Below are 24489 nucleotides of genomic sequence, written 5' to 3' on the forward strand. Positions count from 1 at the left end.
AAGTGGCAGAGTTAAGATGCAAAACTAGACGGTTTGGTTTCAGAGCTTACACTCTTATTTACTGTGCTATAGAGAAGACTCTTGAGAGTCCCCTGGACTGCAAGGAGATCCAGCCAGTCCATCCTAAAGGAGATCAGTCCTGGGTGTTCATTGGAAGGACTGATGCTGAAGCTGAAACTCCAATACTTTGGCCACCTCACGCAAAGAGTTGACTCATTTGAAAAGACCCTAATGCTGGGAACGATTGGGGGCAGGAGGAGAAGGGGATGACAGAGGATGAAACGGCTGGATGGCATCACCGACTCGATGGACGAGTCTGGGTAAACTCTGGGAGTTGGTGATGGACAGGGAGGCCTGGCGTGCTGTGATTCATGGGGTCGCAAAGAGTTGGACACAACTGAGCAACTGAACTGAACTGAACACTTACTACAATTTATGGGTGATTGTCCGAGAAGCTATTTTTTGGTACAATCCTTTTATGAGTTAAACCTTTGGAGAAATTTTTGAATTGCAGCTGAACATTTCCATTTGCTGAAAGATGGAGAAAATATGCATTCTGTATTCAGAGCAATCCTGAGCAACTGAATGACAAGAAGACCTTCAGGAAAAATCCAGAGGTGGCTCCTCAGTCTCTTTACCCACTCACAGGGACTGTTTGGGTGAGGAGCCTTTCAAATATACACAATTACAGTGGTGAAGCCTGTTCTCAAGGCAGAGTGATGCTACCTCTGTGGATTGCCACAGCACTTTTTGTTCAAATATCTGTAACCTCAGCCTCCTTGGCTTCTGCCCATCTATAAAACTGAGGGCCATTAAGGCCATGTGGGTAACAAGAATGATACCTTCAACTGGAGTTGTAATTATGAGCAATGTAATCACAATAATTGCTGTTTATGATGACAAGAAGCCCTAACAAAAGTCTCCTGATGCCTGGGCGGGGGCCCAGGATGGCTTGTGCATACCTTTGTACACCCTGCAGTATTGGCACCCTGGTGCCAATCTTAGCGCCATCTTTTATCAGGTGATGGATGATGCTTCTCCACCTGTTCATGCTTGTGATGTGATGGGGCTTTGGAGTCAGAGGAGCCAGGTGACTACAATGTCGTAGCTTTGTGGTTTAGGTAGGTTACTTAACCTCAGGAGCCTCGGTTTCCTCATCTATAAAACGGAACTAATACCTACCAACAGGGTAGATGGGAAAATTAGTGACAAGTAATAGGAAGTGCCTGGCAGTACCTGGGATGTAGCAGGTCTTCAGAGAATTATAGTTACTATTGTTATGGCTCAACCCACCAGTGATATTATGGGGTCTCTGCACTAGACTATAAGTTCCATGAGAAGCAGCGACTTTGTTTCGTTCAGTACTATTTCACAGCATATAGAACAGTGTGTAATTTATAGTAGGTGCTCAGTAAATATTTGTTGAAGTTTACAACCAGTTGATCTTGTTCTCTGTCCCCACTATGCTGGCTGGCATTCAGACGAATTCATAGGCCCTTGCTCTGATTTTTCTCCTGCCTGGAACACTCCCCTCTTCACCTAGTTAACTTATCCTCCTGATCTAAGCATGAGTACAATTCCTTCAGAGAAACCTCTGACTTTGCCTTCCATAGCCTCTGTTAATACTGTTGCAATTTTACTTTTATTTGTATAACTGATTAATATTTGATTGTGAACTTCATAAGGAGAGGGACCTTATCTGTTGTACTCATCACTGTAAATTTTCAGGGACCGGGGTAGACCTTCAGTATAAATTTGCTGAATGAATGAATGACTTCCATTGTTGTTGTTTTTGACTGTACCATGCAGCTTGTGGGTTTTCAGTTCCCCCATCAGAGATTGAACCTGGTCCACGGCAGTGATAGCCCAAAATTCTAACCACTAGGCCACTAGGGAACTCCCTATTCTTTTCATTTTTTAAAAATACCCCTCTGTCCAGGAAGTGGTGTCCAATTTTGAGTTGGGTCAGAGGTCAATCCCAGGTTTGCATCGGTGCTGCCCCATAAGTCATTCCAATGTTTTTGAGCTGAACTCAAGTACTATGATTCTCTCCTACCAAGGCCAATTTGTCAGTCCCAGAGTTCTCATTACTGCTTATCAGGGCTTTATTATGCTGCTAGACCCTCTAGCATGAGGTCTAGAAAAGTCAGAATTTTGGCTGGGTTAGGAGTGTGAAGTAGGATTTGCCATTTATTCCTCCTTCCCCCACCCCCCTCTATTTCTATCTAGTGTTTATCATACTGTGTTGTAGTGATTAATTTTTTAGATGTATCACCCCCCTCATCCCCTAGCAAGGCAGGACTAGCTCTTGCTCCCAGAGGCTTAAAAGAATGCAATGGGATTTCTTGAAGGAATGCAATGTTTTCCATGAATGAAGTTTTACTGAGGACAAAAATCAGCTCAAAGGAGAGGGCACTACCTCTGTGGTTTTTTTTTTTTCAAACCTGAGTCAGTAAGTCTCTTTTTGTTTAAGTTAATTTGGGTTCCGTTTTCTGTGACTTGGAACTGAAAACATTCTGATAGAGCATAATCCATGGTGTTCAGGTATAGAATCTGACAGATCATTGTTAAAAAATGTTTATTCCATAGTAACTCCTGCTTACCTCTCTAAGAAGAGCAGACTTCTCTACCTCTGTCTCTAGGCTCAGCTATGAGACTTGCTTTAGCCAGTGGCATCATAGCAGACATGTACAAAGAGGGGTGTGAAAAATGCTTGCACAGTTGGTTATGCCCCTTGTACCTCTGCCACCTCCATAAAAACTGGTTCCCTTAGGTTCTGCCCCTTCAGCGGGGGCCCCAAAGTGCATACGCCTGGAGAAGATCAGAACTCAACCTGCACACAGGAGCCAAGCCCACTTGGAGCCCAGCCACTCAGCCAAGCCTACAGTCAACCCCCAGACCTATGAGAAATGAATGTTTACTGTGGCAGGTTGCTGCTGTTTTGTGGCTCTTTGTTATGGAGCAATCACTGACTGATAGGCCAGAGGTTTCCAAACTGGCAGTGTATGTGAATTACTTAGATAACTTTAAAGTAAATAAGGGATATTTGAGCTTCCCCCAGAATTCCTGGAGTCATATTCAGAAATCTATATTCTTTTAAAACTGACTGGGTGATTAAAAAATATATATATGTATTTTTGGCTGCTCTGGGTCTTAGTGGCAGCATGAAGTGAGCAGGCTGAGTTGCTCTGCAGCATATGGGATCCCAGTTCCAAGACCAGGGATTGAATCTGCACCCTCCCCCCGCCCCGCCCCCGCCCTCAACCTTCCGCTGGAAGGTGGATTTCTAACCACTGAACCACCAGGGAAGTTTCCTCTGGGTGGTTTTTATGTAGTGAGTTCCCCACTCTTTTGCTGTCTGAGTGGGTCACCAAAGTTAAGGCATGTGATGGGGATTCTATTAGATGACCACTAAGATTTTTTTTTAACTTTAAAATTTTATTGGGGTATAGTTGATTTACATGTTAGTTTCAAGTATATAACAGAGATTCAAAATTTTTATAGATTATATTTCATTTAAACTTATAAAATGTTGGCTATATTCCCTGTGCTGTTCAATATATCCTTGTAGCTTATTTATTTTATACATGGAAGTTTGTACCTCTTAAGATCTTTTTTCCTCTCTGAGACTGAATGATTGAAGTCAGAGGACTCCTGTTTCTGAAGTACAATCCTTTTCAATTTGAAAACTGAGAAATCTGTGTTAAATTTTTCTTACCTGATTTGGAGAAAGATGCAGAAATAAATGATCTGTGATTTATGGCCATAGGGTTTTTGGTTTTATTTAAGGATTGTCTCCTCATAGTATTTCTTCCTGGACTATGGTGAGCAGTCAAATGAAAATTAAAAGCAGAAGACGGGTTTGGAGAGCCAAAACACATGGCAGGAAAAAATCACTGGGGAGGTCATGTTTAATGGAGTAGCTGTTGAAGGAATGGTCTGAGAAGGAGCCTTTAGCTGTGACTTGGCAGTCAGGAACCCGAGATCACACCTAATGCAGAAGCTAGTTGATTTTCATCTGTAATGACTGCCACGCCACAGCCCAGTTTAGAGGTTTGAGGCAATCTTAGTAAAATGTTTCAAATGTGAATTTATATAAAAAGCATGATGAAAATATAATTTAAAAGAAAATAGCTTTTTAAAGTTTTAACAAAAATTTTCATTGAAAAAAAAAAAAAACCACAGAAAAGTATAAAGGACAGGGGTCTTATTCATAAGCTCACTTTTTAGAGATAACCACTGCTAATATATCGCTGTATATTCTTCTGAACTTTTTTCCTATGTGTATGTACACACACATGTCTATTTCATAAAAATAAGATTTTCTTACACATACTCACTGGTATCCTTTATTCCACGTCAGTAAACACTAATCTAATCATCATTGCTAAAGTGCATAATACTCCACTGCAAAAAGAGGTACCATACTTCAGTTCCCACAGATGGACATTTAGATGATATTTACTATTATAAAAAGGCTGTGATGGATATTCATATAGACATTTTGTGCTCTTGTCCAATTATTTCTTTAGGATAAATTCCAATTCTTGGAATTGCTAGATTAAAGGATAAATGTTTTAAAGGTTTCTGATACATAGTTCAATTGCTCACCTCAAACATAAATTAATAAAGCAAGGTTTTGTCATTTCTTTTGGGCTTCCCCTGTGGCTCAGCTGGATAAAGAATCCGCCTGCAATTCCAGAGACCAGAATTCGATCCCTGGGTTGGGAAGATCCCCTGGGGAAGGGAAGGGCGATCCACTCCAGTATTCTGGCCTGGAGAATTCCATGGGCGGTATAGTCCATGGGGTAGCAAAGAGACGCGGCTGAGCTGCTTTAACTTTGTCATTTCTTTTATCTCTTTTAGTCATCATCAGGAAAAGAAAGCTTGTCGGCTTAATCTGCCTTTTACTACTACTGGGTTTAAATATCTTTTAATATATTTATTGTCTGTATTTAATGTGAATAAGACATTAGGGCCCCACTTTTTTTTTTTTTTACTCTATCAACCTTTTATTCCTGATATATATTAAGTGTTGTCTCCTATTTACATTGAAGATATTATCCTTAGTGTGGTTTTGCCTGTGGCAGCTTTCCACACATTAAAAAATTTTATGAGTCAAATTTATCAGTTTTTCAACGAGATTTATAAATTCCTTTTCAGGTGAGAGGCAGCATAATAAAATGAAAAAAGTAGAGGAATTTCAAACAGTTCAGTCCATCGTCTTATTGCTGTGGCTGGGTCTCACTCATTTCGCACAGTGTGGTAGGAAGAGCACTGGGTTGGGAGGCGGATTACTTTTCCTCTTTGACTCTCAACTTCCTCCTCTGTAGAAGAGGGATGAGAGTGAAAACTCCTGTGTAGGGCCGTAAGAAAGAACTGGAGGGAATTTGTCCAGGTCTTGTATGTAGCAAATCCTATCTAAATATTAGCTATTCTTAGTGCGAGAGGGCAATACAGAATTTTAAAAACTATTTTAAATTCAGTTGGTGTTTGTGGGAACTGGGTAAGGGGTGAGGATCCCGGTAATTCAGCCATTTACCCCCATCTCTAAGAAGGACAAAGCTGGAGTCAGAACGTGAGTTCTAATTTTGGGGTCCTGGCCGTTTTCCTCGTAGGTGACCTTGGACAAGTCACCTTCACTTCTCCGCGGCTCAGTTTCTTCACCTAGGGAATAGCTGTATAATAGCCCACCTGCCCTTTTCCCGGCCAAACTGCTGGGTCAAGGAAACGCTTCAGAAACGCTCACAAAAGGGCGGCAAAAACGTCTGTCAGGGTCACGTCTTCGGAGCCTGCTCGGTGCCCGCCGGCCCCAGGTGGCTGGACCGAAGGGCGGCCGCGCCCCCCAGCCCCCGCCAGTGCTCCCGCCCCGCCGCAGGAACAATAGCTCCCCCGGAGGCGGCGCCGGCCGCGGGCGGGGGCGGGGCTGCGGGCGCGGGCGCCAGGGGTGTGCGCGGGGCGGGGTCGCAGCCACCCCTCCCGCCGGCGGCTCTGTCACGCGCCCCGCACCGGGCGGGCCGGGGTCTTTGTGACGCGGCGGCGAAGGCCGCGGACACAAAGGGAAGGCGAGGAGTCGAGCGCGGGGCTGGGCCTGCCCCTGCCCCGCGACCCCCGCCCGCCGCGCGCGCGCGCGCCCGCTCGTTCCCCGGCATCGGTCTCCCCGCGCGGGCTCGCCCGCTCGCGCGCACTCGCCCCGACCCTCCGACTCCGTCCCGAGCGCGGCCGGCCCGGGCCTGGCGGGCGCTGCGGGTGGGGCGGGGATGCTGAGGGGCCGCTCCCCGGCGCAGCGGCGCGGCTGCTAGGAGGCGCCGAGGCAGCGGCGGGGCTCCCGGCGCGCGGCTGGATGCCCCGGGCCTGCGGCTCCCTGCGCTTCCCGCCGTCCAGGGGCGCCAGCCATGGGCGCCGTGGCCGCTGAGGCGCCGCTCCGGCTGCCGGCCGCGCCTCCGCTCGCCTACTGCTGCTACACGTCGGTGCTTCTGCTCTTCGCCTTCTCTCTGCCCGGGAGCCGCGCGTCCAACCAGCCCCCGGGTGGCGGCGGCGGCGGCGGCGGCGGAGACTGTCCCGGCGGCAAAGGCAAGAGCATCAACTGCTCAGGTAGGACCGGCCGGAGCGCGCCTCTGCGGCCCCTCCTTCCTTCCGCCCCCGCGCCTCCTCCCGCCCGGTCCCCGCGACGCGACCCCGCAAGGCCGGGGCGTGCGGGTCCGGGAGCCGGGCCGTGCGGGTCCGGGAGCCGGGCCGAGGGTGAGCGAGGGCACCGGGCGGGGCGCGAGCGCGCGATGCGGGCTTGGGGACCCGCGTGGGGCCGGGGAGTGGCCGTGCGTGCGTCCGTGTGTGCCAAGTGGCTGGGCGCGGGCGGCCGGGCGTGTGGGGAAGGGATGAGGCCGGGTCGGCAAGTGGGAGGCAGCCGGCTGGGGCTCCCGGTGTGGTCGTGGGTGTGCACGCGGGAGCGCATGTTTGTGTTGTGAAGGCTCAGGGGAGGGAGGGGGGCGGCCCCAGGCAGGGCTTTTCTGTGTGCTTGTGTGACGATGAGGGGCCAGGGGAGTGACCGTGCGCTGGGGAGGTTCCTTCTTCGGGGGCACTGGGGTCTCTAAGGGGTCCTGTGGGAAAGAGGAGCGGCTGGCCCAGAGGTCGCAGATCGGCCATGGAGCGTGACTGTGTGTGTCTTTTGGGTTGAGAGGTGGGCGCTCCGGGCTCAGAGTGACCCCGGGTCTGTGGATAGGAGCAGGGAAAGCTCTGGGGCCATGGAAGTGACCCTCTGTTGTATGCGTTGTGCTGGGTGAAGCCAGGGGCTCAGGGATGTGCCGGGGTATACATTGAGGAGGAAGGAAGCGGGTCCTGGAGTAAACCCCGTGTGTGTGGATTCAGAGGGAGGTTAGCTAGGGAATCATCATGCTGTGTAGGATGTGGGTAACAGAAAGAGGTAACTGGGTCCCCGGGAGTACCTCTGTGTAGAAAGGTGTGCCCCGGGTTAAGGTGGTGTGTGAAGAGGGAACCGGTTCCGAGGGAATGGTCCTGTGCGTGCGTTGGGCTGTTGTGCAGGAGGGCTTGGAGATTGGCAGCCGCGGGAGCAAGGGAGTGACCTCTCCCCTCTCTCCAAGGCCGTCTGCCCCCCCACAGCTGTTGCAAACAAAGAGCTTGCTGGGGCTGTAATGGAAGAGACTGGGGAGGAGGGGATCCTGGCAGTAAAGTTCCCTCTTCCTTTCACGACGGGTCCCAGAGGAGCCCTGGGGCAAGGAGAGGCTTCCAGGTCTCATTTAGGGGTGCGTAGGTCCTCCTGAAACTGGCCTGGCAGATGCTGGTGATCATAAGCCACAGCCTGGCTAACTTGCCCTTCTATTAGTTCTCATTTTCCACTTGTTCTTTAAATCAAGGGTGGGAGAAGAGGCATGGAGGTCGGGGGTGGGGCTGAGGAGAGATTGGACATCAGGTCACAGAGAATCCTTTGGTTAGCCTGCCAGACAACCTTTGTACCCAAAGGTCTCTTGAAAGGGGCATTGTTCCTGGGGGAGTGAGGGAGCAACTGGGCCTCAGCACAGATGTTTATGCTACCCTAAATCAAAAAAACCTTTGGCTTGCTGTTTAGGTTTGAAGGTCTGAAGTCTTTTAGTAATTTTCATAATGGCATATTTTATGATGGGGGAGGGGTTATGAGCACAGTAAACAATAGCATGTCCATTAAAAGCTTTTCCATCCATGTAATAACTTTTTCTTTATTTTTCTAATGTTAAGTGGAATATGGGATAATGCTTTAATACATAAGCACACTTTAATGGTTAAGAATAAAAGTCATTAGTATGTTAGCATGCCCTTTTGTAACAAATATTGGCTATCAAACTTGTAAGTGATCACACCATGTCAGAATATTTTATGGGATAATGTGCTGTGGTTATTTGTTCTTGCTGAGCTAATTTGTCCTTAGCAAAATAAAGTGTGTATTGATGGATGTTTTCTGGGTATGCTTGCTAACTCTGGTGGATAGTACCAGTTTTAAAAAAAAGACATAGAGGGCTGAAAACCCACATGGTGTGGAAAAAAGGAACGATTTGGGGATTGTGGCCCTTGCTAGGCAACTATATGATTTGGAGCAAGTTACTTAATTTTCTTAATTTACTCTTGTTAAAGGGATTTGGATTTAATAGTATCTGAGCCTTATTTAAAGGGTATATTGATATTTTGATATGTATACCAGTAAATTAAGCTTATTAAATAAAATGTTTCTAATGCTAAGATATACTTGAATAACTCTGGGTCTAAAACTGAGAGTTCTAACTAAATGGTATTTGTAGATTCTTGTCCTAATTGTTCCTAGGATGAAGATCTGGGAGTAATTCATATGGAAAATAAATTTTTTAGAGTTGATTAATTAGAGAGCTGTAGTACTGCAGTTTGGACATTTGTTGTTGCCATTTAGTTGCTCAGTCTTGTCTCTTTTGCGACCCCATGGACTGTAGCCTGCCAGGCTCCTCAGTCCATGGGATTTCCCAGGCAAGAATACTGGAGTGGGTTGCTATTTCCTTCTCTACGGGATCTTCCTGACCCAGGGATCAAACCCGTGTCTCCTTCATTGGCAGGCGGATTTTTTTCCCACTGAACCACCAGGGAAGTCAAGTTTAGACATACAGTTCAGTTCAGTTGCTCAGTCGTGTTTGACTCTTTGCAGCTCTGGACTGCAGCACGCCGGACATCCCTGTCCATCACTAACTCCCAGAGTTTACTCAAACTCATGTCCCTTGAGTTGGTGATGCTATACAACCATCTCATCCTCTGTTGTCCCCTTGTCCTCCAGTCTTCAATCTTTTCCAGCATCAGGGTCTTTTCAAATGAGTCCCTTCTTCACATCAGGTGTCCAGAGTATTGGAGTTTCAGCTTCAGCATCAGTCCTTCCAATATTCAGGACCGATTTTCTTTAGGATGGACTGGTTGGATCTCCTTGCAGTTCAAGGGACTGTTAAGAGTCTTCTCCAACACCACAATTCAAAAGCATCAATTCTTTGGCACTCAACTTTCTTTATAATCCAACTCTCACATCCATACATGATTACTGAAAAAACCATAGCTTTGAAAAGATAGACCTTTGTTGGAAAAGTAATGTGTCTGTTTTTTAGCATTCTGTCTAGATTGGTCATAACTTTTCTTCCAAGGAGCAAGTATCTTTTAATTTCATGGCTGCAGTCACCTCTGCAGTGATTTTGGAGCCCCCCAAAATAAAGTCTGTCACTGTTATCACTCAAACTACTGCACAATTGCACTCATATCACACGCTAGCAAAGTAATGCTCAAAATTCTCCAAGCCAGGCTTCAATAGTATGTGAACCCTGAACTTCCAGATGTTCAAGCTGGATTTAGAAAAGGCAGAGGAATCAGAGACCAAATTTCCAGTATCCGTTGGATCATCGAAAAAGCAAGAGAGTTCCAGAAAAACATCTACGTCTGCTTTATTGTCTATGCCAAAGCCTTTGACTGTGTGGATCACAACAAACTGTGGAAAATTCTAAAAGAAGTGGGAATACCAGACCACCTGACCTGCCTCCCGAGAAATCTGTATGCAGGTCAAGAAGCAACAGTTAGAACTGGACATGGGAAAACAGACTGGTTCCAAATGGGAAAAGGAATACGTCAACGCTGTATATTGTCACTCTGCTTATTTAACTTCTGTGCAGAGTATATCATGAGAAATGCTGGACTGGATGAAGCACAAGCTGGAATCAAGATTACCAAGAGAAATATCAATAACCTCAGATAACAGATGACACCACCCTTATGGCAGAAAGTGAAAAAGAACTAAAGAGCCTCTTGATGAAAGTGAAAGAGGAAAGTGAAAAAGTTGGCTTAAAACTCAACATTCAGAAAACTAAGATCGTGGCATCTGGTCCCATCACTTCATGGCAAATAGATGGGGAAACAGTGGAAACAGAGACTTTATTTTTTTGGGCTCCAAAATCACTGCAGATGGTGACTGCAGCCATGAAATTAACAGGCACTTGCTCCTTGGAGGAAAAGTTATGACCAACCTAGACAACATGCTAAAAATTGGAAACATTACTTTACCTTTGTTGGTAAAGCTATGGCTTTTCCAGCAGTCATGTATGATGTGAGAGTTGGACTATAAAGAAAGCTGAGTGCTGAAGGGTTGATGCTTTTGAACTGTGGTGTTGGAGAAGATTCTTAAGAGCCCCTTGGATAGCAAGGAGATCCAACCAGTCCATTCTAAAGAAAATCAGTCCTGAATATTCATTGAAGGCCTGATGCTGAAGCTGAAACTCCAATACTTTGGCCACCTGATGTGAAGAAGGGACTAATTTGAAAAGACCCTGATGCTGGGAAAGATTGAAGGTGGGAGAAGAAGGGGACAACAGAGGATGAGATGGTTTTATGGCATCACTGACTCAGTGGACATGAGTTTGAGTAAACTCTGGGAGTTGATGATGGACAGGGAGGCCTCTCATGCTGCAGTCCATGGGGTTGCAAAGAGTTGGACACGACTAAGCGACTGAACTGAAGTGATGGGACCAGGTTCCATGATCTTAGTTTTCTGAATGTTGCGTTTTAAGCCAACATTTTCACTCTGGTTTTTCACTTTATCAAGGGGCTGTTTAGTTCTTCTTTGCTTTCTGCCATAAGGGTGGTGTCATCTGCATATCTGAGGTTATTGATATTTCTCCCAGCAATCTTGATTCCAGCTTGTGCTTCATCCAGTGCAGCATTTCTCATGATGTATGCATCTATTAATGCAGCTTGAGATTGTGTATTGATTTTTTTTTTTAGTAGCTTTATTACCCAGGCATTTCCCACATAAACTGGTTTACTCCTCTACATGTTTGAGTTTTAAAATCTAAATACTGGCCTTGACTATCTGTTAATTTTCATTTTGGGTTTTTGACCATTGTTTTAACCTATTCTGACCTTTCTGAAAACTGATTCTGTCAGGCTATGTGAGTTGGCTCACTCACAGCCCTGTGGCCCTTGTAAATGTGAGGAGAAAGTCTGCGGGTTCATTAAATTAATAGAAGTTGTTTAGATCATGGAAAAGTATGGAACTCTGTGATATTTTACTGTAGACTTCTTTCCAAATTGGTTGATGTTGATACATTAATCAGCCGGATGTTCAACCAGCTATGTATCTTCCTAGTTGTATATAACAGATTTTTGAGCTTCTGCTGTTAACATTTTCCCAATTTGTTCACCAGTCTATCATTTAAAAGATTCTGTCAGATTGTCTTGTTAGAATCAGTATATATATATATGTCTGTATCATCCCTTTTCCATTCTTAGTAGTCATATCAAAAAGCAAATGTCCTATAGTCTGCCTTAATCGAGAGCCCATGGTGGCTTTTTCTTTTCATTGTGTTAAAAAACTTATTGACCCATTCTAGAGTTTTTCGGTGGATATGTGGCAGCTTTACCTATGGATGTTTTTTCTGGGTTTGTTTTTTCTTTTTTGAAAATTGAGAATGCATTCTTTCCTTTCTGGTCTTCTGGCATCTTGTCAAGATAGCTTAGATAATCAGTAGTCAGATCTTAAAGTTTTTTTTAGCATTATGGAATGTGATTTGTTTGGATCAGAAGCAGATTCCTTTGAACTAGCTCTCTATTCCATTAATGTCTGCTTTCCATGTTGCTTCCCTTAGATGTTAGCTCCATTTTATCAGGGTCTGCCTTCCCAGTTTTTGGAGGTCCTGTTCTTTGGTGAAGATTACTAAAGCAGAGAAGAAACTGAAAGGGTCTGGATGTCCCTGTCGCCTCTTGATGTTACAACATCTTTGCTAAGCAATGAGCCCTTTGTTTATCTCTTGTTCAAAACAAGCCCTTTTTTTTTTTTAAAAAAAAAAGTTGTTCTCTTGTCTAAGTTTTCTACTTGTTCTAGACTTTATTCTTATTGATTGTTATCTTGTTGTTTGTGCTTGCTATTTTTTAATAATTTTATTTATTGTTTTTATTTTTGGCCGCACTGGGTCTTGGCTGCCGCGCAGGCTTGTCTCTAGCTGCGGTGAGCTGTGGTTGCTCGCTGTGGTACACGGGCTTCTTACTGTAGTGACTTCTCTTGTTGCAGAGCGTAGGCTCTAAGCTGTGCAGGCTTCAGTAGTTGCAGCCCCCTGGGTCTAGCACAAATGCAGTAGTTGTGCTGCACGGCTTACTTGCTCCACAGCGTGTGGGATCTTCCTGGATCAGGGATTGAACCTGAGTTTCCTGTGTTAGCAGGCAGATTCTTTACCACTGAGCCACCAGGGAAGCCCTGTACTTATTATTTTTAAAAATCTACCTTACCAGAGAGGTTTCATGTTCATCCAAAGATGAAAATGTTTGGAAATACATGATTTATGTGAAGAAAAATTAACCTTGAGCCCAGGAGACCAGGTGGCCTTAGCCATGCTGCTTTTTTTTTTCATTTGTAATGTGAAGATAATGATAACAGTGCTTTTTGGCTCTAAGGTGTTAGAGAAGAACAAATGAGGCTAAACATGTGAGACATTGCTATTTTAGGGAATGGGGTTAAAGAGAAAGCAAAACGTTTAAAGAGACCAGCAAGCTGCACTGGTGAGAGATGTAAGGTGGAGAATTTGAAATAGGTTTTTAAAATGTCACAGAAATCCAGATCCTCTGGATTGTGGTGTGGTTAAGAATGATATAAATGGATGATATAAACTTCATATTAAGAGAAATTTCTCATTGAGAAATTAAGGAAACAATCCCATTTACCATCACATCAAAAAGAATAAAAATATCTTGGAATAAATCTACCTAAGGAGATGAAAGACCTGTATTCCAAAAACTCTAAGATGCTAATGAAAGAAATTGAAGATGGCACAAAGGGAAAGATAGATGGTGTTCTTGGGTTGGAAGAATCAATATTGTTAAAATGACCATACTACCCAAGGCAATTTGCTGTCAAATTACCAATGGTATTTTTCACAGAAATGGAACAAAAATTAAAAAAATCTATATGCAAGGACTTCCCTCGTGGTCCAGTGGTTGGGACTCTGCCTGCCAATGCATGGGACACATGTTTGATCCCTGGTCTGGGAACTAAAATCTCACATGCCTCAGGGCAGCTGAGCCCCTTGCACCTTAGACCCTGTGCACCACAACAGGAGAACCACTGCGGTGAGTAGCTTGTGCTCGCCCCAGCTAGAGCAAGCCCGCACACAGCAGTGAAGAGCAGTGTTACAAGGACAACCCAGCATGGCCAAAAATAAATAAATAAATACGTAAATAAGTAGATGTTTAAACAAATCTGTATAGAAACATAAAAAGCTCCCAATAGCCAAAACAATGTTTAGAAAAAACGGGGGTGGGGGTGGGGCTGGGGCTGGGGCTGGGGCTGGGGCTGGGGCGGGGTGGGGAGAAAACCAGCTCCCTGACTTCAGACTGTACTACAAAGCTACAGTAATCAAAACTGTATGTTACTGGCACAAAAACAGACATACAGATCCATGGGATAGGATAGAAAGCCCAGAAATAAACCCATACACTTACGGTCAAATAATCTAGGACAAAGGAGGTGAGAATATACAGTGGAGAAAAGACAGTCATCCAGTAAGTGGTGCTGGGAAAACTGGACAGCTACATCTAAAAGAATGAAACTAGAGGGAATTTCCTGGTTTGTCCAGTGGTTAGGACTCAGCGCTTTAACTGCCAGGTCCTAGGTTTAATCCCAAGTCAGGGAACTAAGATCCTGCAAGCTACACAGTGCTGCAAAAAAAAAAAAATAATAATAAAAGAATGAAATTAGAACATTCTCTAATAACCATATACAAAAATAAACATGGATTAAAGACCTAAATATAAGAGCAGATACTTTGATACTTATAGAGGAAAACATTGGCAGAACACTCTTTGAGATAAATTGCAGCAGTATTTTTTTTGATTCATCCCCTAGAGTAATGGAAATAAAGCAAAAATAAACAAATAAGAAGTAAGTGCCTTGTTAGAGGCAATTCAGGATTTTGGGGAATAAAAGGTGAATTTTTTGTAATTGGTATAATATTTTGATCAGGACACTTCTAATTCCCTGGTATGTAATATGTGAGTGTTGAATCTTGATTGAGTACCTGCTTCAGTTCAGTTCAGTTCAGTCGCTCACTCGTGTCTGACTCTTTGCGACCCCATGAATTGCAGCACGCCAGGCCTCCCTGTCCATCACCAAATCCCGGAGTTTACCCAGACTCACATGCATCGAGTCGGTGATGCCATCCAGCCATCTCATCCTCTGTCGTCCCCTTCTCCTGCTGCCCCCAATCCCTCCCAGCATCAGGGTCTTCTCCAGTGAGTCAACACTTCGCGTGAGGTGGCCAAAATATTGGAGTTTCAGTTTCAGGATCAGTCCTTCCAATGAACACCCGGGACTGATCTCCTTTAGGATAGACTGGTTGGATCTCCTTGCAGTCCAAGATACTCTCAAGAGTCTTCTCCAACAGTTCAAAAGCATCAATTCTTCGGTGCTCAGCTTTCTTCACAGTCCAACTCTCACATCCATACATGACCACTGGAAAAACCATAGCCTTGACTAGACGGACCTTTGTTGGCAAAGTAACATCTCTGCTTTTTACTGTGCTGTCTAGGTTGGTTATAACTTTTCTTCCAAGGAGTAAGTGTCTTTTAATTTCATGGCTGCAGTCACCATCTGCAGTGATTTTGGAGCCCAGAAAAATAAAGTCAGCCGTTGTTTCCACTGTTTCCCCATCTATTTGCCATGAAGTGATGGGACCGGATGCCATGATCTTCGTTTTATGAATGTTGAGCTTTAAGCCAACTTTTTCAGTCTCCTCTTTCACTTTCATCAAGAGGCTTTTTTAGTTCCTCTTCACTTTCTGCCATAAGGGTGGTGTTATCTGCATATCTGAGATTATTGATATTTCTCCTGGCAATCTTGATTCCAGCTTGTGTTTCTTCCAGCCCAGCATTTCTCTTGATGTACTCTGCATATAAGTTAAATAAGCAGGAGCCTTGATGTACTCCTTTTCCTATTTGGAACCAGTCTGTTGTTCCATGTCCAGTTCTAACTGTTGCTTCCTGACCTGCATATAGGTTTCTCAAGATGCAGGTCAGGTGCTCTGGTATTCCCATCTCTTTCAGAATTTTCCACAGTTTATTGTGATCCACACAGTCAAAGGCTTTGGCATAGTCAGTAAAGCAGAAATAGACGTTTTTCTGGAACTCTCTTGCTTTTTCCATGATCCAGCAGATGTTGGCAATTTGATCTCTGGTTCCTCTGCCAGAGGAACCAGCTTGAACATTCTAAAACCAGCTTGAACATCTGGAAGTTCACGGTTCACGTATTGCTGAAGTCTTGGCTTGGAGAATTTTGAGCATTACTTTACTAGTGTGTGAGATGAGTGCAATTGTGTGTAGTTTGAGCATTCTCTGGCATTGCCTTTCTATGTTCTAATATACTAGCTATTAAGGGAAATATATTAGAGGTCATCCCTGCCTTCAAAGGCCTTATGTTCCAAAAGAAGTGGTTGGTTAACCTCTTAAAAATATATGCAGGAAATTTGTTTAGTACATCTGGGCTTTCTTCCCCTTTCCCCCACTCCCTCAATAATAAGCATTTATTGAATGCTGACAGCAGCAGCAGCAGCAGCAATGGAGTTTTTAAAAGGTGTACAGTTAAAGTGATTTTTAGTATAATTACAAAGTCATACAACCATCACCACTATCTAATTCCAGAACATTTCACTCCCCCCAAATCCTGTACTTATTAACAGTGATTCCATATTCCTCTTCACCCCGCCCCCTTCCCCCTTCCCCCCAGCCCTTAACAACTACTAATCTTTTTCTTGACGTTATGGATCTGCCTATTTCGAACATTGCATATAAAGGGCATCATATAGTATGTGGCCTTTTGTGATTGACTTCTTTCACTTAGCATGATTTTTTCAGGGGTCATCCATGTTATAGCATGTATCAGAACTTTATTCTGATACATGCTGAGTAATACTCTGTAGTATGGATATATGTGGCACCTTTTTGCTTTTCCATCAGCTAATGGACAGTGGGCTGTTGCCACATTTTGGCTGTTACGAATAATGCTGCTATGAACATACATGTACAAGTTTTTTTGTGGACCTGTGTTTTCAATTCTCGTTTAACGTTTTGAGAAACTGGCAAACTGGTTCCCAAAGCAGCTGCAACCAGTTTAGATTTTCGTCAGCAATGTACAAGGACACCAATTTCTCCACATCCTCTCCAGCACTTACTACTATCTTTCTTATTACAGTTGTTCTAGTTGGAGTCCTAACTGAAGTTGGGGATCAGTGAGGTTTTGATTTGTTTCCCTAATGGCATTGAGTACATTTTTGTGTGCTTAACGGCTATTTATATATTTTGTTTGGAGGAATTTCTCTTCAGATCCTTTGCTGGGCTTGATTTTATCCAAATCCTGCAGCATGCAGATGCTCCAGGGGTAAGTTTGCTCTGGTTTGTCTGTGTATTGTTTGATTTCTCTGCTTACCAAGAATCAGTTGTGTTTGTTCTCAAGTTTATTTATACCAGTGGTATAATAAATATTAATTAACAGGCACAGATGATACAGCAGTGAACAAAACAGACAAATAAATATTAATAAATATTACTCAAATAGATGAAATGTGAATGCAAAAAGCAGCTGTTTTTATGAATTGCTTTGGAAAGACTTGATAAAGGCATGAAGCTGAAAGAATTGCCTTTCAATGAATTAAATTGTGGTCAGTTCAGCCAAAACAGATTGGGGAAACCTTACAAATCTGGGAGGATTCTACTCCTAGAGAACTTTGCAGATATTTTAAAAGTCTTGTTCTACTGTGAAAGGGAGGAAAATGGACATTGTAGATAATGGATTATGATTGTGGTTTATCCAAGGAAGTGGAGAGCTGCATTTGGCAGACCCATACTCAAAGAAAAGGTCTTGATGCTATAATATATGGGGAAATGAATGTCCATTTATACATTTGAAGTTTAAAATGGTTGTAATATGTATGTGTCATTTAGAAAATGATTCCTTGCTCTACCTGACTTTTATGATTAATTGATCAGTGAAGGTTTCTGCTATATGAGGTGTGCCCTAAGGAAGATACTGATACAGTGTTAAGAGAATGAATAATTCCTATTTCTGGGAATCAAAAAATAATTCCTATTTTCCTGAATTAGTGGCTCTCGAACTGGGCTTTACGGGCAGAGTAGAATGTCACCCCAAAACTTTTGCCTGAGGCCTTTGTTGTTGACCTTCCTTTTGCCTGGAACCTTCTTGTCCCATTTATTTATCCCCTAGCTCCTTCTCATCTTCAACTTCACTTTCAAAATGATGCCTTAAAATTGCAACCTTTTCTGCCTCCCACCCCTTCTCCCCTACTCATACTCGAATCCTCATTTGTGTTTTTTTTTCTGTCTCCAAAGCACCTTTTTCTCTGTGACCTAATATGAAAAGTTGTGTTAGTCGCTCAATTGTGTCCCACTCATTGTGCGACCCCGTGGATTGTAGCCTACCAGGCTCCTCTCTTCATGGAATTCTCCAGGCAAGAATACTGGAATGGGTAGCCATTCCCTTCTGTAGGGGATCTTCCCAACCCAGGGATAGAACCCAGGTCTCCTGCATTGCAGGCAGATTCTGTCTGAGCCATGAGGGAAGTCTGTGACCTATTACACATGTTATTCTCTGACGACTCTGTGTAGATCCATGAGGGCAGGGAATTTTGTCTTTTTTTTTGTCCACTGCTGTATCATCTGTGCCTAGAACTATATCTGACACAAAATTAGGTGCCCATCCTATATTTATTTGTGGAGTTAATGACTGAAAGAATGTAGAAACTGAGGAGAGTTGGAAAGAGTGTTCTCTAGGCTGTTGGAATGGCGCTGGAATCCAGCTACAAAGATGGGGAGGCAAGGGGACTATTTGGGGATACTGGGCTGTGGGGATGAAGGCAAGAGATGAGTCTAATACAATTGCCACTGTATTAGAGGAAGGCCTGGAAGGCTGCACCGAAGGTTTGACACTTGCTCTGAAGAGAAAGGAAAGCTTTTAAAGTATTTGAGTCACATCGTGGTTTTAGAAAACAAAGTCTGGAATTGAAAGGGAGATGAGTCGAGACTGGGGGTGTGGTGAAAGATGGCAGTGGAAATGAGAACTCAGAGGATTTGTTTGGCTGCACTTTATGTTTAGAAATTGAATTGGTTGTTAACCATTTGAAAATCTTGCGGTGTCACTTAAAAATCTGGATTTTGGTCTGCCTTTTCTAAACTTATCAGGGCTTCCCTAGTGGCTCAGTTGGTAAAGAATCAACCTGGAATGCAGGAGATCCTGGTTTGATTCCTGGGTCGGGAAGCTCTGCTGGAGAAGGGACAGGCTACCCATTCCAGTATTCTTGGGCTAACCTTGTGGCTCAACTGGTAAAGAATCTGTGTGCAATGCAGGAGACCTGGGTTCGATCCCTGGATTGGGAAGATCCCCTGGAGAAGGGAAAGGCTACCCACTCCAGTGTTCTGGCCTGGAGAGTTCCATGAACTGTGTAGTCCATGGGGTTGCAAAGAGTCCCTACACAACTGAGCGGCTTTCACTTTCACTTTTTGAACTTGGAGGTATTGATAACATTAGGCTCTTTACACATGGCAAAAATTCTCCAGAGCTGTCTAATGGGGCATCAGCTCTTCAGCTAGTTAGGCCCTACCCAGCCATCCTTTTACTGACCTTTTTCTCCCTTAGCTTCTGGATCACCTCCTATAGGCGGCAGGATGAATTGTGATGCTCTTGATATGGGGTGGAGAACCTGTTTGGAGGAGGGTCAAATTGGTGTGTAATCCTTCCTTCATTGCTGTTGCTCACAACCAAGTTGAATGTAAATCCTTTTTTCTGCAGTTTCTGGCCCTTCCCATCTGAGCACCTCTCCTGCCCATAACTCCTTGCAACTTCTGCTTTATTCTGTCCTTTCCCTACTCAAATCTTGCCTTGAATCTGCCTCCTACTTCTTCCTATTTGAAAGCTACCCTGCTGTCATCTCTGACTGTATACCAATTTCCTTGAAATGTTCTCTAATGATATTTTTTAATCATATTTAGTTTTCCTTTATCAATTTTATATCTTAGTTTTGGTACTTCCCCTTTTTTAGCCTTCCTTTTTTTTCTCTTTCTAAATTCTTGAAGAAGAAACAGAACTTTGTTTCTATTTCCTTAAGACCACAGGAATTTATGATAAATTTCCTCTCGTTGTTGTTGTATAGCTTAGGAATTTAGATGTTACTGATAGATTGTTTTGTGGTTTTGCATTATGGCCTAAGAATGTGTTATATAATTCTAGGTTTTCATATAAGAACTAGGTGGGGAATTCCCTGGTGGTCCAGTGGTTAGGAGTCCATGCTTTCAGTGCTGAGAGCATGGTGTCAGTCCCTGAGAGCAAGGTCTGAGAGCAGGGTCTGAGAGCAAGGTCTTGCAAGCAGCACAGCGAGGCCAAAAAAACCAGCCAACCAAACTAGAAATTAGGTGTGTCTCTGCATTCTAGTATGAGAACACGTTTTGTGAAAGATGCTTATACCTCAGAAAAGAAAGTGTTATTTCCTTAGCTTCTTAGTCCCCTATTATGTGACTATTAATTTTATTTAAAGTTTAAAACATTTTCTGAATTTCAAACTTAGAAATAAATTGTAGTAGTATACCCAGATTTTCCAATTAAGGTTTCACCACATTTGCGGTATCATAGTCTCTTTATATATATAAATCTGTCTATATCTATATATTTCTATCTACTTACAGCTGTATCTATATTTCATCTGTGCTGTGTGTGCTGTGCTTAATCTCTCCGTCATGTCCGACTCTTTGCACCCCATGGACTGTGGCTTGCCAGGCTCCTCTGTCCAAGGGGGTTCTCCAGACAAGAATGAAGTAGGTTGTCATGCCTTCCTCCAGGGGATCTTCTCAACCCAGGGATCAAACCCAAGTCTCCCTCAATGTAAGCGGATTCTTTACCGTCTGAGCCACGAGGGAAGCCTGATATTTTATCTATATCTATCTAAATCTTTCTTTTCTGAACCTGACTCTGCCAAGTTGGCCCCTACTAAAGGAAATGGTTTAATTTATGCTTTATATCAGTTTTATTCTTTTAATACTTTGTGTTGTCATCTATTGTGAATGAAACATTGAAGCCTTCAATTATAATAAAAGTTTATTTTTGTATCATTTTTGTATATTTTTGTTATTCTATTTGGGACACATACATTGAATAGTTTTTGTTTCATTTTTCTGTTGTAATTTTTATTTTTGTGTAAGATAGATTTAAAGAATATCCTGAAGTAATAATATTGCCTATTCGGTTTTGGATTTGTGTGTGTCTTTTAAATGTTGGGATTCGTTTCACAGTGTAGATACAGACCATTCTGCTTTCATAGCCCATTTACATTAAGTGAAGTAATTATGATATTTGTGATAACCCTCTATTATTGTGATTAGCTATTAAGATGTAAAATCCAGTTGTTTTTAGTATAGCTGCAAAGTTGTGCAACTGTCACCATGATCAGTTTTGGAACATGTTTGTCCTTTCCAAAGAAACCTCATATTCCTTAGCAATCACTCCCCAAACCCCACTCCCGCAGCCCTAGGTAACCACTAATCTATCTTTTGCTGTAGATGTAACAGCTGTGGACATTGCATGTTAGTGGAATCACACAGTATGTGGCGCTTTGTGATTGGCCTCTTTCACTTAGCGGACTGTTTGCAAGATTCATGCGTGTTGTAGCATGGATCAGAATGTCATTGGTTTTTATGACCAAATACTATTCCATTGTATGGAGAAGACCATGTTTTGTTTATCCATTCATCAGCTGATGGACATTTGACTTGTTTCCACTTTCTAGCTATTACGAATAATGCTGCTGTAAACATTCATGTACAGGTTTTCCTGTGGACATATGTTTTCAGTTTTCTTGGGTATATACCTAGGAGTATTAATAGCATTACTGGGTCACATGGTAAGTCTGTGTTTAATATTTTGAGGAACTGCCAAGCTGTTTGGTAAAGTGCTGCATCATTTTACATTTTCAGCAGCAGTGTCTGAGGATTCAAATTTCTCCACATTCTGGCCAACACTTGTTTTTGTCTTTATTATAACCAACCATCTTTTAAGTTCATATGTATTATCCCTCATTTCCTTATGCATGTGATTTCTTTCAGTTCAGTTCAGTCTCTCAGTTGTATCTAACTCTTTATGACCCCATGGACTGCAGCAAGGCCTCCCTATCCATCGCCAATTTTGGAGTTTACTCAAACTCATGTCCGTTGAGTCGGTGATGCCATCCAACCATTTTGTCCTCTGTCGTCCCCTTCTCCTCCTGCCTGAAGTCTTTCCCAGCATCAGGGTCTTTTCAAATGAGTCAGTTCTTTGCATCAGGTGGCCAAAGTATTGGAGTTTCAGCCTCAGCATCAGTCCTTCCAATGAATATTCAGGACTTATTTCCTTCAGGATGGACTGATTGGATCTCCTTGCAGTCCAGGGGACTCTTAAGAGTCTTCTCCAACACCATAGTTCAAAAGCATCAATTCTTCAGCGATCAGCTTTCTTTATAGTCCAACTCTCACATCCATACATGACCACTGGAAAAACCATAGCTTTGACTGCTGCTGCTGCTGCTGCTAAGTCGCTTCAGTCGTGTCCGACTCTGTGTGACCCCATAGACGGCGGCCCACTAGGCTGCTCTTTCCCTGGGATTCTCCAGGCAAGAGTACTGGAGTGGGTTGCCATTGCCTTTTCCAGTGCATGGAAGTGAAAAGTGAAAGGGAAGTCACTCAGTCGTGCCCGACTCTTAGCGACCCGATGGACTGCAGCCAACCAGGCTCCTCCATCCATGGGATTTTCCAGGCAAGAGTATTGGAGTGGGTTGCCATTGCCTTCTCCATAGCTTTGACTAGACGGACCTTTGTTGGCAAAGTAATGTCTCTGCTTTTTACCATGCTGTCTAGGTTGCTCATAACTTTTCTTCCAAGGAGCAAGTATCTTTTAATTTCATGGCTGCAGTCACCTCTGCAGTGATTTTGGAGCCTCCCCACAAAATAAAGTCTCACTGTTTTCCCATCTATTTCCATGAAGTGATGGGACTTAGTTTTCTGAATGTTGAGCCTTAAGTGAACTTTTGCACTCTCCTCTTTCACTTTCATCAAGAGGCGCTTTAGTTCCTCTTCACTTTCTGCCATAATGGTGGTGTCATCTGCATATCTGAGGTTATTGATATTTCTCTTGGCAATCTTGATTCCAGCTTGTGCTTCTTCCAGCCCAGCGTTTCTCATGATGTACTCTGCATAAGTTAAATAAGCAGGGTGACAATATACAGCCTTGACGGACTCCTTTTCCTATTTGGAACCAGTTTGTTGTTCCATGTCCAGTTCTAACTGTTGCTTCCTGACCTGCATACAGATTTCTCAAGAGGCAGGTCAGGTGGTCTGGTATTCCCATCTCTCTCAGAATTGTCCACAGTTTATTGTGATCCACACAGTCAAAGGCTTTGGCATAGTCAATAAGGCAGAAGTAGATATTTTTTGGAATTCTCTTGCTTTTTTGATGATCCAACGGATGTTGGCAATTTGATCTCTGGTTCTTCTGCCTTTTGTAAAACCAGCTTGAACATCTGGAAGTTCATGGTTCCTGTACTGTTGAAGCCTGGTTTGGAGAATTTTGAGCGTTACTTTGCTAGCGTGTGAGATGAATGCAATTGTGCAGTAGTTTGAACATTATTTGGCATTGCCTTTCTTTGGGATTGGAATGAAAACTAACCTTTTCCAGTCCTGTGGCTACTGCTGAGTTTTCCAAATTTGCTGGCATACTGAGTGCAGCACTTTCACCATCAGCATCATCTTTAAGATTTGAAATAGCTCTACTGGAATTCCATCACCTCCACTAGCTTTGTTCGTAGTGATGCTTCCCTAGGCCCACTTGACTTCACATTCCAGGATATCTGGCTCTAGGTGAGTGATCACACCATCGTGATTATCTGAGTTGTGAAGATATTTTTTGTACAGTTCGTCTGTGTATTCTTGCCACCTCTTCTTAATATCTTCTGCTTCTGTTAGGTCCATACCATTTCTGTCCTTTATTGAGCCCATCTTTGCATGCAATGTTCCCTTGGTATCTCTAATTTTCTTGAAGAGATCTCTAGAGTTTCTTTCAGTTCAGTTCATTTCAGCTCAGTCGCTCAGTCGTGTCCGACTCTTTGCGACCCCATGAATCGCAGCACGCCAGGCCTCCCTGTCCATCACCAACTCCCGGAGTTCACTCAAGCTCACATCCATCGAGTCAGTGATGCCATCCAGCCATCTCATCCTCTGTCGTCCCCTTCTCCTCCTGCACCCAATCCCTCCCAGCATCAGAGTCTTTTCCAATGAGTCAGCTCTTTGCATGAGGTGGCCAAAGTACTGGAGTTTCAGCTTTAGCATCATTCCTTCCAAAGAAATCCCAGGGCTGATTTCCTTCAGAATGGTCTGGTTGGATCTCCTTGCAGTCCAAGGGACTCTCAAGAGTCTTCTCCAACACCACAGTTCAAAAGCATCAATTCTTCGTCACTCAGCTTTCTTCATAGTCCAACTCTCACATCCATACATGACCACAGGATAAGACTTTCTTTAGTAGTAGCATGTAAATTTCAGTTTTTTATAAAAGCCGGTTTGGGAGATAATGTCAACCCATTTACCTTCTCCTGCTCAGCCTCCCCTTTTTTTTGCATTGTTAGAAACATTGTTTTAACAGAACTGTTTTCATTATTCCTACTATTAGTTCCTTTATTAGCTTCTCTCATGGGAGAACTGAAACATTTAGCAGTTGGCATACTATTCTTCTTGTACGCTGTGAAATTCTATTTAAATTTAATCTTAAAGCTCTATTTACTTTTACTGTATTAGATGATTTACTGTTCACCTTTTGCTACTGTTTGCATCTATTCCTTGTTTACAAGTGTCATGTATTTTTCATGGCTCAGTAGTTTAATCATTTTTTGAAAAGTCATTTTCGGTTCTAAAGTTCTTCTGCCTTCAGAAACTTTGGCA

General features: G+C 43.4%; 1 protein-coding gene across 1 annotated transcript in view; it reads left to right on the forward strand.

Moving 5' to 3' along the window:
* Window positions 1–6395: 6395 nt before the first annotated feature.
* TMEFF1 (transmembrane protein with EGF like and two follistatin like domains 1) overlaps window positions 6396–24489 on the forward strand; it is a 98304-nt gene continuing 80210 nt past the window's right edge. The window contains exon 1 of the mRNA XM_068974269.1: window positions 6396–6594. Coding sequence (XP_068830370.1) covers window positions 6396–6594 — 199 coding nt within the window. The remainder of the gene's footprint in view (window positions 6595–24489) is intronic.

The sequence above is a fragment of the Capricornis sumatraensis genome, chromosome 6, assembly GCF_032405125.1.
Source record: "Capricornis sumatraensis isolate serow.1 chromosome 6, serow.2, whole genome shotgun sequence".
NCBI classification, from domain to species: domain Eukaryota; kingdom Metazoa; phylum Chordata; class Mammalia; order Artiodactyla; family Bovidae; genus Capricornis; species Capricornis sumatraensis.